The following is a 13,386-nucleotide window of genomic DNA, read 5'->3' as shown; positions in this document are numbered from 1 at the left end:
ATTTCGTGGTATCCAATTGTTTTAGTAGCTACTATCTTGTCTCATCGCTACAACTCCCGTACGGGCTCAGGAGAGATGAAGTTTGAAAGTCATGCGTCCTCCGATACACAACCCAACCAAGCCGCATTGCTTCTTAACACAGCACGCATCCAACCCGGAAGGCAGCCGCACCAATGTGTCGGAAACACCGTGCACCTGGCAACCTTGGTTAGCGCGCACTGCGCCCGGCCCGCCACAGGAGTCGCTGGTGCGCGATGAGACAAGGACATCCCTACCGGCCAAACCCTCCCTAACCCGGACGACGCTAGGCATATTGTGCGTCGCCCCACGGACCTCCCGGTCGCGGCCTGAAAAGTGAGAGTGCTCTGTCGAGGGCTGTATCTCTCATCATGTCTTGTATGAGCCTTAAAAAGACAGGGCTTCAAGTTAATCATGTCTCTGTATGTCACTCAAAGGCACCCAGAAGCTGGAGATTTCCACTCCAATCTCTGCTCACACACCTCTCCCTGCATCTCCGTTTGGTTCCTAGTGGCAACCCCTAGTCAGCAGTCAGACACAGAAAGAGATTGCATCTTTTCCTTCTAAAGCCAGTCCGTGCATTATGTTTGACATTGAAGCTTACAGTACAGGTACAATATGCATCGCATAGTGACTTACAGAGTGCTGTCCCACATATTAAACAAGTAAAATAGTTTAAGAGCTGCTCTTGGGGAATTTGACTTTGCACCATGAAAAGTTGATAAACTGAATGTGTGAAAGAGGCTGGGAGAAATTTCCTGTTTCACTGGTCTGGCATCTAAATATGGTGCAATATCAAGATATATTATGGGCTTATGAAAGAGCTCCAACATAGAATGAAATATAACATAGCAATATCTATGGGCACAGTCTACTGCAGAAGAAATACACAAGACATGTCTAATAATCATAGTGTGGAGTAAGGTGACAAAGGTTTGGCAGTGGCACCCACCTATGCAGTCCTGGTTGTCGACATAATGAACTTCATTGACTCCCAGTCCTTCCCTCTGATATAGCTCTTGCTCCTGCAGAAAGAATGGTAAGTCAACACTAAAGTACAAAGATGTTGCTCCTAACCACTTTTACCAGGTCAGATCTTTTTTCATCCTCCTAATGGTTAGTGTGTAATCTGATCCTAGATTTGTCAACAATCATGGCTTACTGAATCAAGTACACAAACTCCTTTTCAGAATTGATATTACATTTTTTTTTTAAACATGCTTCTCTGGGTAATTTCAGGTCAGGTTTCTGCACTCCAATGTGATTCAAACGCCATGAAATCCCTTAATTTTAAAATTTGATCATTAATTGGAGACCTTAAAAAAATCAATGAATAAAACAAGAGCTCCCAGAAGAGAAACGCTGTCATCTCCACAGAGAGAAAGATTACCATTCTAATGAGTGTAACGTGTGGACTGACTCTTGCAGGGAGAAGAGTGTATTCGGTGTGTATGAGTCCTCTTTAGTGTTGCACGGTATACCGATACCCCCTCCAAAAAAGGACCATGCATATAGCCCCCCCCCCCAAAAAGGAGAGGTCACAATTCAGTTTTTACACCTGTTTAAATGGATATGCTTCTTAATAAAAACCTATTTGAAACAAGCCATTACACTTCATTATTATCATGGTATTTTAAATGATTAAATATTCATCAACAAATGAAGAAATGCCAGGTTGAAGAAGATCTGTCGCATTGACAACATTAAGAGTCCAATTAAAGATATGCCTACCTTATCCGTTGGCTTTTCTGCATTAATATATATATATATCAATGCACAAAACCATTAAAACGAAGTCTGATGGGTTCTCACATTTTCTCCAAAATATTAACATATCACAAACCCCGCTGCTGAGGTCATTCGATTGATCTTCAAAGGGAAGACGCTGTAATGAGAGAGCTAATGTAGCCTAAGCTACTGATAATAGGCCATTTACCAGATTAAATCATGACAGGAGTGTTTGATTCTTATTAAAGAGATGGAGTCCAGACAGACTACTTTAGGAAACTTTCTGGCTGGACATATAGGCCTGTAGAAAGAATCAGCGAACTTACACACAGCACACCACAGTAAAAGTGCCCGTCAATCAAAGCCACCAGCGAATATCAGACACAAGAGCAAATATTTCTCCTTTCCTTAAAACATATTAAAAAACCTAGGCCTACCTTAGGCTTTCCGAAAGTAGGCTATAAGATAATGAATTGACAAGGAATGTATGAAGGGGAGAGCTATGCTATAGTATGAAGATGAAACTGACAATAATTCAAACATGTCCACAGCCTATTTATCAGCAACGCTGATTATCGAGGGGGAGAGTGTTGGAATGAACTATTATAATTTGAATGTATATACTGTATATTTTGTTTAAATACTTGACTTACTGTGTGAGGTGAATAAGAAATTACTTAAAAGCCCAGCTGGGCAGGTACTTCAATGCGTGCTCAGGTGCAAGCGCTCTGTCAACATTAAGCGGACAAAGAAACCAGCCACACACTCATCGTTCACACACATATGACGGTATGAAATAAATCAAAACTTGTTTCTCACAAGTGTCGCAGGTTGTGAGCAAATAACATTTACACTCCGAGAATAAGAACAGTAAATGACTGTAATTAACACACGCATTAACAGAAATGAATGTAACCAAATGACATGGATTAACGGTAAATTGCCTGTTTTACAAAAGGTAGGTTACCACATAGGCATTCACAAAACTGCATCGCGGGCTGACACAGTATAGCCCAGGCTACTATTCTACTTTGTGGGGATAGGAGGGTGGCATTTTTTTTTTGTCTCGCCTAGGGTGACATATTGGTCAGGACCAGATCAGCGTTGATTAGTCTATAAATTAAGAAAAGGATTGGTGCATTTTCTATTTGACACATTATAGGCCTCAGAGCCAGAACAACCTTGTCGACTGCTGTTGAATAATTAATCACTAGTCAGACGCATCCGACCTTTATTAAAAGACAGATTTATTTATTAAAATAAAGTCCACACATCAAACTATAAAAAATAAATAATTAAGTGCCATAGCCTATAGTGCTCTACACCTCCTCACATCATCAGTTGGAAAGTGGAGATGTAGAAAGCTTAATAGACTAAGTTAGCAAAACAATTTCTTACAATCATTAGTAAACACCCCCATTATTAGGTCAAGTTGACCTACATCAAAGTAAAGTTAATACAAATCAAATCTAAAATGAATGTAGGCCTAAACGGTTTTGACAGTTATTATATTACACAGTTATTCAATTACCGTTTACTGCATTTGTAAAATGTGACACACTCGCAATTGAAGGAGTAGAGAAATAAATGTGGTAGCAATGTAAAACTGGGATCACGCTCTTTTTTTAAACAAAGGCCAAAACTGCTTTCAAAAGTGTTCTCCCACGAAGAATAGTTGTGCATTGACTGCTTGTCCGATGGCTCTCAGGACTTGAATGTGCCTCGACAGGAATATTTATCTGGCATACAACAGGTAAATGCAGTGCATTTGAATTCCAGGTCTCTTCAGAGACGTTCGATCGGGTTCAAGTCCAGGCCCTGGCTGGGCCACTCAAGGACATTTAGAGGCTTGTCCTGAAGCTACTACTGCGGTGTCTTGGCTGGGTGCTTAGGGTTGTTGTCATGTTGGAAGGTGAACCTTCGCCCCAGTCTGAGGTCCTGAGCACACTGGAGCAGGTTTTCATCAAGGACCTCTCTGTACTTTGCTCCGTTCATCTTTCCCTCAATCCTGACTAGTCTCCCAGTACTGGAAAAACAACCCCAAAGTATGATGCTAAATAAGGTATATCTGTTTTTTATTTTTTTAAACTGTTTTCGCTTTGTCATGATGGGGTATTGTGTGTAGATTGATGAGGGGGAAAAAAATGGTATACATTTTAGAATAAGGCTGTAGGTAAACTATTCTACTATGCGGTTGTTTGATTTTGGTTTAACAACATTACATGGCAAAAATAGTAGCACTGAAAAGTTACATCCTAAATGTTATAGTACAGGCTTTGAATGACTTTGCCAGCAGCTACAGTATGTTACACACCGCTGTCTGAGTTGAGCGCTGCTGTTGTGAGCATTATAGAGGACAGACTATTTAATTCCCTTCCTCTGAACATCGGCGTGTCATCAACAATCATGCATGTCAGTTCAGTGCACACAGTATAACAGAAAAAATAAAATATTTGAGATTACAGTTATTTGGGAATACATTTCGTAGAACAGATATGCTTATGTCTGTATTAGGCTATGCCATCTCCAAACCGGATCTACACTGATCTCAAAAAAGATCTCTCCTGAATCCATGACAGAGAACTTTAACCCCTCGCTAGAGCTTTCTGGGCTGCATTGTTAGCTCCTCACTCATGCTGAGTTAGCACACTTCAATAATGCAACAATGCATGTAGAAATGTTTTAACTGTTAATTACTGTTTGTAAAACAATGTCCATACAGGCCAGAACACTTTCTCTTTTTGTAGGCAAGTCTTCCTTGCTCGCTTACAGCTGAAGCAAGATCAATTCACTACCCTAGTACTTTTTGTGATAATTTGTAAACGATAATGCAAAATATGCTGATTTCAAAGCTGATTCTCACCAAAAACGTTATTAATTCGCTTCGTCTCCCTCGCCACCAAAAGCTTATTCACTTTTTCACTTATCTGGTGTACAATAGATTCCATAGCCACAAAGTCAGATTCCACAGCCACATCTGCCTCGCAAATGATGGCATTACATTCTTAAAGAGACAGCGCAAACTGTTATAAGAGATTCATTCTTCTATGCAAATGTTGTTAATCAGTACAATAAAATGATCTGTTCTCCTAGCAGTCGGCAATAAAATAAGTCCTAAATGGAAGGGATTGTTTGTCACCTGTAGCCCGTGAAATCAGCTAAACAAGCTCAATAACTCAATGAATGCACACACTCCTATTGAATAATATGCATTCACCTGTATTGTGAATAGACCTAGGCTACATCTTGATTTACCCAGTTAATCAATAGAGATGTATCTTTCAAATAAATTATTACCATTGTTGTTTTGTAGTTAGATTGGTAAAAACAAAGTCAAATTGATTGTATGATTATATAATTGATTCATTAATGCATACATGGCTTCCTAAAAAAAATAATACTAAACCTGGTATCAAAGTCAAAATTCTGGAGTCGTGACAACACTAGCGAGCCACCTCTACACCCCCAGACTTCACTCTCACTCACCTCTTTCAGGATGCGCTCGTTGAAGAACTGCTGCAGCTTCTCGTTGCAGTAGTTGATGCAGAACTGCTCAAAGCTGTTGTGTTCAAAATACTCTGAGGGGTGTGAGAAGCAATATGAAAGTGAAAATGATCTGCCACGTCTGAAGTGGGAATGAATAATGCTCATCTTCAGGCAGTTACTGGTGCTGAATATATCAAATTATGTTAGTAAAGTTTTTAGAACGTGACGAGGAAAAGAGTTTATGTGAGGACATGAAGGAAACGAACACCTACAAGATAAATTAACGGAAATATGGCTAGATAGACTGACAGGCAGACAGAGAAACAAACTTACAGAGAAACAGACAAACTGTGAGACAAACTCACTGCTCTAGACTGACTTACCGAAGCCGGCGATATCCAGCACCCCGATGAAGTTGGAGGAGGTTTTGAAGGGGAAACACTGGTTGACCCTCCTGACCACGTGATCGAAGAGGCAGCTGTACACGGCCTTGGCCAGGGCGTCCCGGGCGTTGTTTGCCTGTTCCACCCTCAAAGGCACCCTGGGGGGAAAGAACTAAGTGAGAAGCCGAAACTGGGCTACTCTTTCATAAATTTTTTTTTTTTTTTAAACAACTTTTTAATCAATACAGTCATTTCTCATTTCAGGTTTATGTGCAAAGGAAGTTTGAGCTGTTTCTTAAAGAGTACGTTTTTACAGGATGGTATTGTTTTGCTAAAACAAGTAGGTAAAGAGGTCAAAAGACAAGCCATTAGAAGTGACTGTACTCCCTGAACCCTGGCTGACTAATTCTTCTAGCACTCTCAAACACCATTTGGCTTCAATTATTCAAAGGGGTTGATGATTATGAGTGGAGTTCTTCTGAAGTGAGCAAGTTCAGCTATGGTGTAGCACTCTGTCCTGCACTCAGTCTCAGTATTCCAGTCCACAGTGACTTCACTGTGCCATTACTAGATATGTACATATATTTACTTATTTTTAACTGTTAGTTTTGCCTAAATCTATTTTGTTGTGTAAGGTTAAGGTTTATTTTAGTTTCAAATATCAATTTTTGTGCAGGACGGAGTGGACTGGAATACTCGTCAAAATTCAAACATTCCAAAAGTACTCTGCTCTCCGTTTTTTTCTGGACAGGCATCGAGCTGAAGCAGCAGGTTCAGAGCAAACCTTTTACCCTTTGTAGTTACTGTAGGTGCCATTACTGCCCACTTTCCCCACCCCATATTCTCATCTATAATCTATTCATGTTCAGTCTCATGTTTTACTATCACCTGAAACAATGTATTTATGCGATCTCTGACGAGAGACAGGCTCTCCTCCATCTTGCATTACAAATACTACACTTGATTGTTCAGTAGTGGGGCAAGACTCCGTGAAGATGACGTACGGCATAATTAAATAAGCCACAATGTAAATGGGGCATTAGACTTTAAAAGTATAAAAGTGCAGCAGCAGGTAGGTTAATGCTGCATTCAGACGAGGGAAGCAAAAACCGTCATATCAGTCGGCATAACGGGACAAGAAAGCAAGAAAGATGGTGATGGCAAAAGTAAGCCAGCACGACGGTATGCATTGCTAGAGTGATTTGAGTTTTAAAAAACGGTGCAAATCAACATCCGGTTGAAAACAACGCTACGGCAGACGGCAAAAGTAAAAATATTTGATCTCCGGTGGCAAGTCCCATCTATTGTGGCGGCTGATGGCATTCACCGCCAGCCTCAACGTCATTTACCGTCGTGCTCTCACCGTCTACCTCATACCATCTAAACACAGCATTTAGAGGTAGTCTTACTTGATAACTGTTCCTTTGGCGCCCCCTGCTGTGGTGAGCATGACCCTGGTGGTGAGGCTGACTCTCAGGTCCTCCTGGTCTAGGCCCAGCAAGTCAGCACAGTAGGCCAGCTTCTGACTAGACTGGTTCATCAGGATGCAGCCGCCTGGAAACACACACACACACCATGCGCACGCACCACGTGCACACCCAAACAAATTATTGGTGCGCACAAAAAGAAAATGGAGCAGCGTCCATTATGCCTCCTCAATTGGATTTTGGATGGATTTTAGTACTTTCTTTCTCCTGCCAAATGCTTGAATACAGCCACACTGGGAATCCACGCCACACATTCTGCAGAAGAAGTACCGTCTTTGTCACAGGCAGTGAAGTAGTAACGTACTTTTGAAGGGCAGAGACAGACAGATGGTCTGAGAGAGGGAAATTAACTGTCAACATGTAACCATTTCAACAGAGAGTGAGAACCGTGCGACGTTCCAGGTAATATCTGCTCTAAAGGCAGCAATACATTTTTTATTTTTTATTTCACCTTTATTTAACCAGGTAGGCAAGTTGAGAACAAGTTCTCATTTACAATTGCGACCTGGCCAAGATAAAGCAAAGCAGTTCGACACATACAACAACACAGAGTTACACATGGAGTAAAACAAACATACAGTCAATAATACAGTAGAAAAGTAAGTCTATATATAATGTGAGCAAATGAGGTGAGAAAAAAAAGGCCATGGTGGCGAAGTAAATACAATATAGCAAGTAAAACACTGGAATGGTAGATTTGCAGTGGAAGAATGTGCAAAGTAGAGATAGAAAAAATGGGGTGCAAAGGAGATAAATAAATAGGGTAGGAAAGGGGGAGAGGTAGTTGTTTGGGCTAAATTATAGATGGGCTATGTACAGGTGCAGTAATCTGTGAGTTGCTCTGACAGCTGGTGCTTAAAGCTAGTGAGGGAGTGTTTCCAGTTTCAGAGATTTTTGTAGTTCGTTCCAGTCATTGGCAGCATAGAACTGGAAGGAGAGGCGGCCAAAGGAAGAATTGGTTTTGGGGTGATTACATCATCCATCTCAAGATAAGCTTGAATCATCAATTTTCTTATACGACAGATGTATTGCATCACTCTTGTGCAGCTGGTAGGAGAGTGGATTCAGAGCATGTCCTTTTCAATGGGTGTACTTCAAAAGTGGGACAGTGAGACCCTACAGAGAATAATGTGTCAGCCAGGGGTGGGGAATAGACCTCCTGCCACGTTATAGAATGGATTCAATGCTGTCAGAACAATAAAAGGACCAATAAGCCCCATTGAGCGTATGCAGATGAGTGCTTGCGCGCACACACACACACACACACACACACACACACACACACACACACACACACACACACACACACACACACACACACACACACACACACACACACACACACACACACACATGTATCTGCTTAAGTGTGTGTACATTCTAATACTCCAGAGAGCTACACTAAGAGAGATACGTTAGGTATGTAACTTGATTTACCCGATGTACTCCCGGTTTCCTCAAAGTCAATGTTACCCAGGTGCAGCACCCCGGCCACCACCCTGAACAGGTCCAGCTTCTCCGTGTCGTCCAGGCCAATCTTCTTCATGGCCCCGCACATCCTGTTGAAGTCTCCCTGGTCGTCCAACAGAGGGTCCTTCAGGGCGCCCAGCTTCACATGCTGGAGGACGGAGAGACAGGAGAGTCAGGATACTACACCTAGGCCCGTATTCACAGAGAGTCTCAAAGTAGGAGTGCAGAACTAGGATCAGTTTCGCCTTTTAGATTAAACTGAATATGATTATGGACAGGGTGACCTGATCCTAGATCAGCAATCTTTGTGAATACAGGCCCTGTGCTGGTCAAAAGGTCAAAAGTCTTTCCAGTGCCATCGTGTGACCCGACTAGGAAAGACTCCTGGCCTCCCTTGTAGGCTGTCATTTTTCATGTGATAGCCATCTCACACACACACACACAAACACACACACACACACACATCACACCTTCCTACAGTATGATCAAGACTGCCGTGCTACAGTAGCCTTGACTGACCTAGCGTCTAATATCAGAAATTAGAAACCCACCACTGACAGATAAAAGCAGAAGCATAGATAAGTACAGTGGATTTGTGGTTTCTGGTTTGAATGAAGGTTGGCAGGCTTCAAAGCAGAGGCACACAAAAGCGAATGTCACAGTGTGATGTTGTTCCAACACTACTTCACTTCCGTGAGATTTTGATTGTTGGATTTCCCCCTGACCAGTCATAAGTGTGTGTCTGTAACAGTATCTCCTTAGACGGATAATTCACCACACTGTGACATTCTGAGCCTGACAGAAGCTGGATAAAGACAAATCCCGTGCACAATGATAAAGAAGCATGCTCTGCATAGCTCCTGTTTGCACTACAATCTCAAGCATGGAGTTTACATAGTGAGCAAAACAAAAGAGGGTCTTCTAAGGAAAGCATCATCACCTCATCATCCTGCATTACATAGACCCGAGGCATGGCAAAGAGACGTGCAAGCTTTATTAGTTACACCGCAACTGTCATGAGATCATTGCTCTCTCAACACACTGTATGGAAGCTGTGAAAAGGTACATTTGGTTCATTTGTTAAAATAGTAAATACATTGGCCTGTTTAAATTTGTCTGAATGTAACAATTCACACATAGCCTACAACAGATTTGCCAGACTTTCACCTAAGCCAAAGCACCGGAAGTTATTTATTTCAAAAGACAATCCTTGATACAGTTTGGCATGAATACTTCCTATACCCCTATATCTAAGGTTGGGTGATGTCAACTTTTGTCCTATCGTGATTATGTACTCATAAAATCATGATATATGATGGTATTGCTCCCTATTGGCCAACCCCAAAAAGTGTAATAATGTGAGAGTTTTTAAACTCTGCTAAAAACCACCGTAGGCCTATAGTGCGAAATTGCATGCTAATAACTGGGCGAATCATGACGAAAGATAATGTTGAAAGCCTGGGCAGAGGCTAAGTGCAGGCAAACCTTTTTTAATATTCCTTTCTGGTGAAGCTTCAGCATGGAAGAGGTTTGTGTGTGTCTGTCTGTGTCAATGTGGCACACACATGATGGCGCAAAGTGACAGTCAACTGATGAACGGGCTGTCTTGCCGCAAAAAGTTAGGCTATAAATCAAGGGCTAGATAGAAGAAAAGTCTAGACTGTCTTCAGAACTAGATAATAACTGATTTATTTGCATCCTCCTCCTATCTTAATATTGTTTGTTCGATCTTTCATAAAGATATGATTGAGAATATGCTTAGGCCTATAGACTAAGACTTTCATTCTTGTTCTTTTTGAAAGTGCCAACAACTTCTTAGGATATTTGAATATTTGGGAAATATACTGTTATGAATATCTAGTACATAACTTTAACTAGTCTTGAAGGGCAATTCCACCACTTTTTAACCTTATTTTCATCATATCCAGTACAATACCAGTGTCTACATACAGTACATTCAGAAAGTATTCAGACCCCTTGACTTTTTCCACATGATTCAAAAATGGATTTAAAAAAAAATAATTCTCATCAATCTAAACACAATTCCCCATAACGACTAAGCGAAAACAGGTTTTTTGAATGTATAAAATATTGAAAAACTGAAATACATTATTTACATAAGCCTTCAGACCCTTTGCTATGAGACTCGAAATTGAGCTCAGGTGCATCCTGTTTCCATTGGTCATCCTTGAGATGTTTCTGCAACTTGATTGGAGTCCACCTGTGGTAAATTCAATTGATTGGACATGATTTGGAAAGGCACACACCTGTCTATATAAGGTCACACAGTTGACAGTGCATGTCAGAGCAAAAACCAAGCCATGAGGTTGAAGGAATTGCCTGTAGAGCTCAGAGAGAGGATTGTGTTGAGGCACAGATCTGGGGAACAGTACTAAAACATTTCAGCAGCATTGAAGGTTCCCAAGAACACAGTGTCCTCCATCATCACCAAGACTCTTTCTAGAGCAGGCCGCCCGGCCAAACTGAGCAATCGGGGGAGAAGGGCCTTTGTCAGAGAGGTGACCAAAAACCCGATGGTAACTCTAAAAGAGCTCCATAGTTCCTCTGTGGAGATGGGAGAACCTTCCAGAGGGACTCCACCAATCAGGCATTTATGGTAGAGTGGCCAGATGAAAGCCATTCCTCGGTAAAAGGCACATGATAGCCCACTTGGTGTTTGCCAAAATGCACCTAAAGGACTCTCAGAACATGAGAAACAAGATTCTCTGTTCTGATGATTCCCTTAATGCCAAGCATTAAGTCTGGGGGAAACCTGCCACCATCCCTACGGTGATGCTGTGGGGACGTTTTTTGAGCGACAGGAATGGTGAGACTAGTCAGGATCGAGGGAAAGATGAATGGAGCAAATGTAGCATATGTAGCTCGTTTTTGGTGACCGGTCCAGGAATAGCTGAAGAATTGCAACATTTGCCTAGAACTAACGCTGCAGATAGCAATACTGGGTGATTTGAAAAGCCATAGTTAATCAATCAATAATATAATAATTATTTTTGCAAAAATGTTTATCTTTAATTTACAATCTGTAGAAGCTATGAGAATAGAAAGATTCAGTACTTTTGTGAAGCATCACAGCACAGTTGAAAAATATATGGCAAATAGAAATCCAAAAGGGTTGGTATTAAGAGATAGATGGGAGGGGTTGAATGGAGCTGAAGGGTGGGACTAATAACAAGATTCTGTGAAATAGCACAGTTACAAATAGAAAACAAAAATCAGAAATAGAGGAAGAACTAAAAATAAACAAAATATAACTATTGTAAAATAGATTGTGTCTGTAAAATGTGTATAAGATGTATAAACTGAAGGTAGAAGCCTAAGTGTTATTGTTTATTAGTTTACTCCAATTGGTAGAAGTCCAAAGAGATCCTTGAAGAAAACATGTTTCAGAGCTCTCAGTACCTCAGACTGGGGCGAAGGTTCACCTTCCAACAGGACAACGACCCTAAGCACACAGCCAAGACAACGCAGGAGTGGCTTCGGGACAAGTCTCTGAATGTAATTGAGTGGCGCAGCCAGAGCCTGGACTTGAACCCGATCTAACATCTCTGGAGAGACCTGGAAATAGCTGGGCAGCGACACTCCCCATTCAACCTTACAGAGCTTAAGAAGATCTGCAGAAAAGAATGGGAGAAACTCCCCAAATACAGGTGTGCAAAGCTTGTAGCGTCATACCCAAAAAGACTCAAGGCTGTAATCGCTGCCAAGGGTGCTTCAACAAAATACTAAGTAAAGGGTCTGAATACTTATGTAAATATGATTTCTAAAAACCTGTTTTTGCTTTGTCATTATGGAGCATTGCGAGTAGATTTGAGGGTGAAAAATGTGGAAAAAGTCAAGGGGTCTGAATACTTTCCAAATGCATTGTATGTGAAAACGGCGCATTTTTACAAAGAAAGTTATACCCGATTAATATAAAAAGAATTAAAACATTTTAAAACAGTGATTTTGAAATACTATGAGATTAGCGGTGACGTGGGGATTAGCGGTGACCTCCCTCTGGCTAGAAACTCGTTGCAAGTTTTGAAAATCTGTGTTTTTCTTCCTTTAATCCTACCCTGTGATCACACAGAGAAGCATATTTCAGGAACTTTCTTCTTATCTTGATAACCACGCTCCATTTTCATATATGTAGACACTGGTATGTTCTAATCATCTATAAGTGACACAATACATTTTAGATACTTTCGCAAGGAAGCCAAAAAAAGACATATACATACATATCTTGAAGAAAACAGTCCTAATGTTGGAAAAACAGCCTTGTCACCCAGAGTCACATTTGTTTATTTTGCAAGCTATAGAACATAATATTTTACAAAAGTAGGTTTTAAAAAGGACCATAGAGTTTAGTCTGCTTCAAGATCAAATTTAGTATCGTACAGACAACACTACTTTCGGGTTGATTTGGAAATGATGCCTCAAAAATACTAATATCGATACTATGACTAGATCCTGACCAATTTATTGGGTGACCGATGTTATCGGCCGATATTGGCCTTTACAGTCCTACAGTCGACAAAAACATAGTTAAATACCAATACATTGAAAATGTATCCTATGTTGTTGTTTTCCAGCTGGCTAGCATGAGGCAGCTCAGTCTTCAGAGCCTAGGCACATTTTTTTGGGCTGGAATCAGTGCAGTTTATCCTCCTTTTACTAGAGTAACACAGTTTTTCCATTAAAAAAATATTGTCTTAGAGCCACCCGAGTGGTGCATCGGTCTAATGCACTGCATCTCAGTGCTAGAGGAGTCACTACAGACCTGGGTTCTATCCCAAGCTGTTACAGCTGGCCGC

General features: G+C 41.0%; 1 protein-coding gene across 7 annotated transcripts in view; it reads right to left on the bottom strand.

The window, feature by feature from the left end:
* myo6b (myosin VIb) overlaps window positions 1-13,386 on the bottom strand; it is a 93,324-nt gene that overhangs the window by 40,608 nt on the left and 39,330 nt on the right. For all 7 annotated transcript variants that reach the window (XR_004202787.1, XR_004202788.1, XR_004202786.1 and 4 more), the window contains exons 11-15: window positions 8,540-8,720; window positions 7,025-7,169; window positions 5,616-5,773; window positions 5,233-5,324; window positions 971-1,043 (exon numbers count right to left, since the gene is read on the bottom strand). Coding sequence is in view for 4 of the 7 variants with exons in the window: in XM_020500883.2 (XP_020356472.1) it covers window positions 971-1,043; window positions 5,233-5,324; window positions 5,616-5,773; window positions 7,025-7,169; window positions 8,540-8,720 (649 nt within the window). In the remaining 3 variants the exon portion in view is untranslated. The remainder of the gene's footprint in view (window positions 1-970; window positions 1,044-5,232; window positions 5,325-5,615; window positions 5,774-7,024; window positions 7,170-8,539; window positions 8,721-13,386) is intronic.

The sequence above is a fragment of the Oncorhynchus kisutch genome, linkage group LG14 (assembly GCF_002021735.2).
Source record: "Oncorhynchus kisutch isolate 150728-3 linkage group LG14, Okis_V2, whole genome shotgun sequence".
NCBI lineage: Eukaryota > Metazoa > Chordata > Actinopteri > Salmoniformes > Salmonidae > Oncorhynchus > Oncorhynchus kisutch.
Note: the sequence above shows the minus strand (reverse complement) of the source record. Positions and strands in the feature narration are given on the sequence as shown.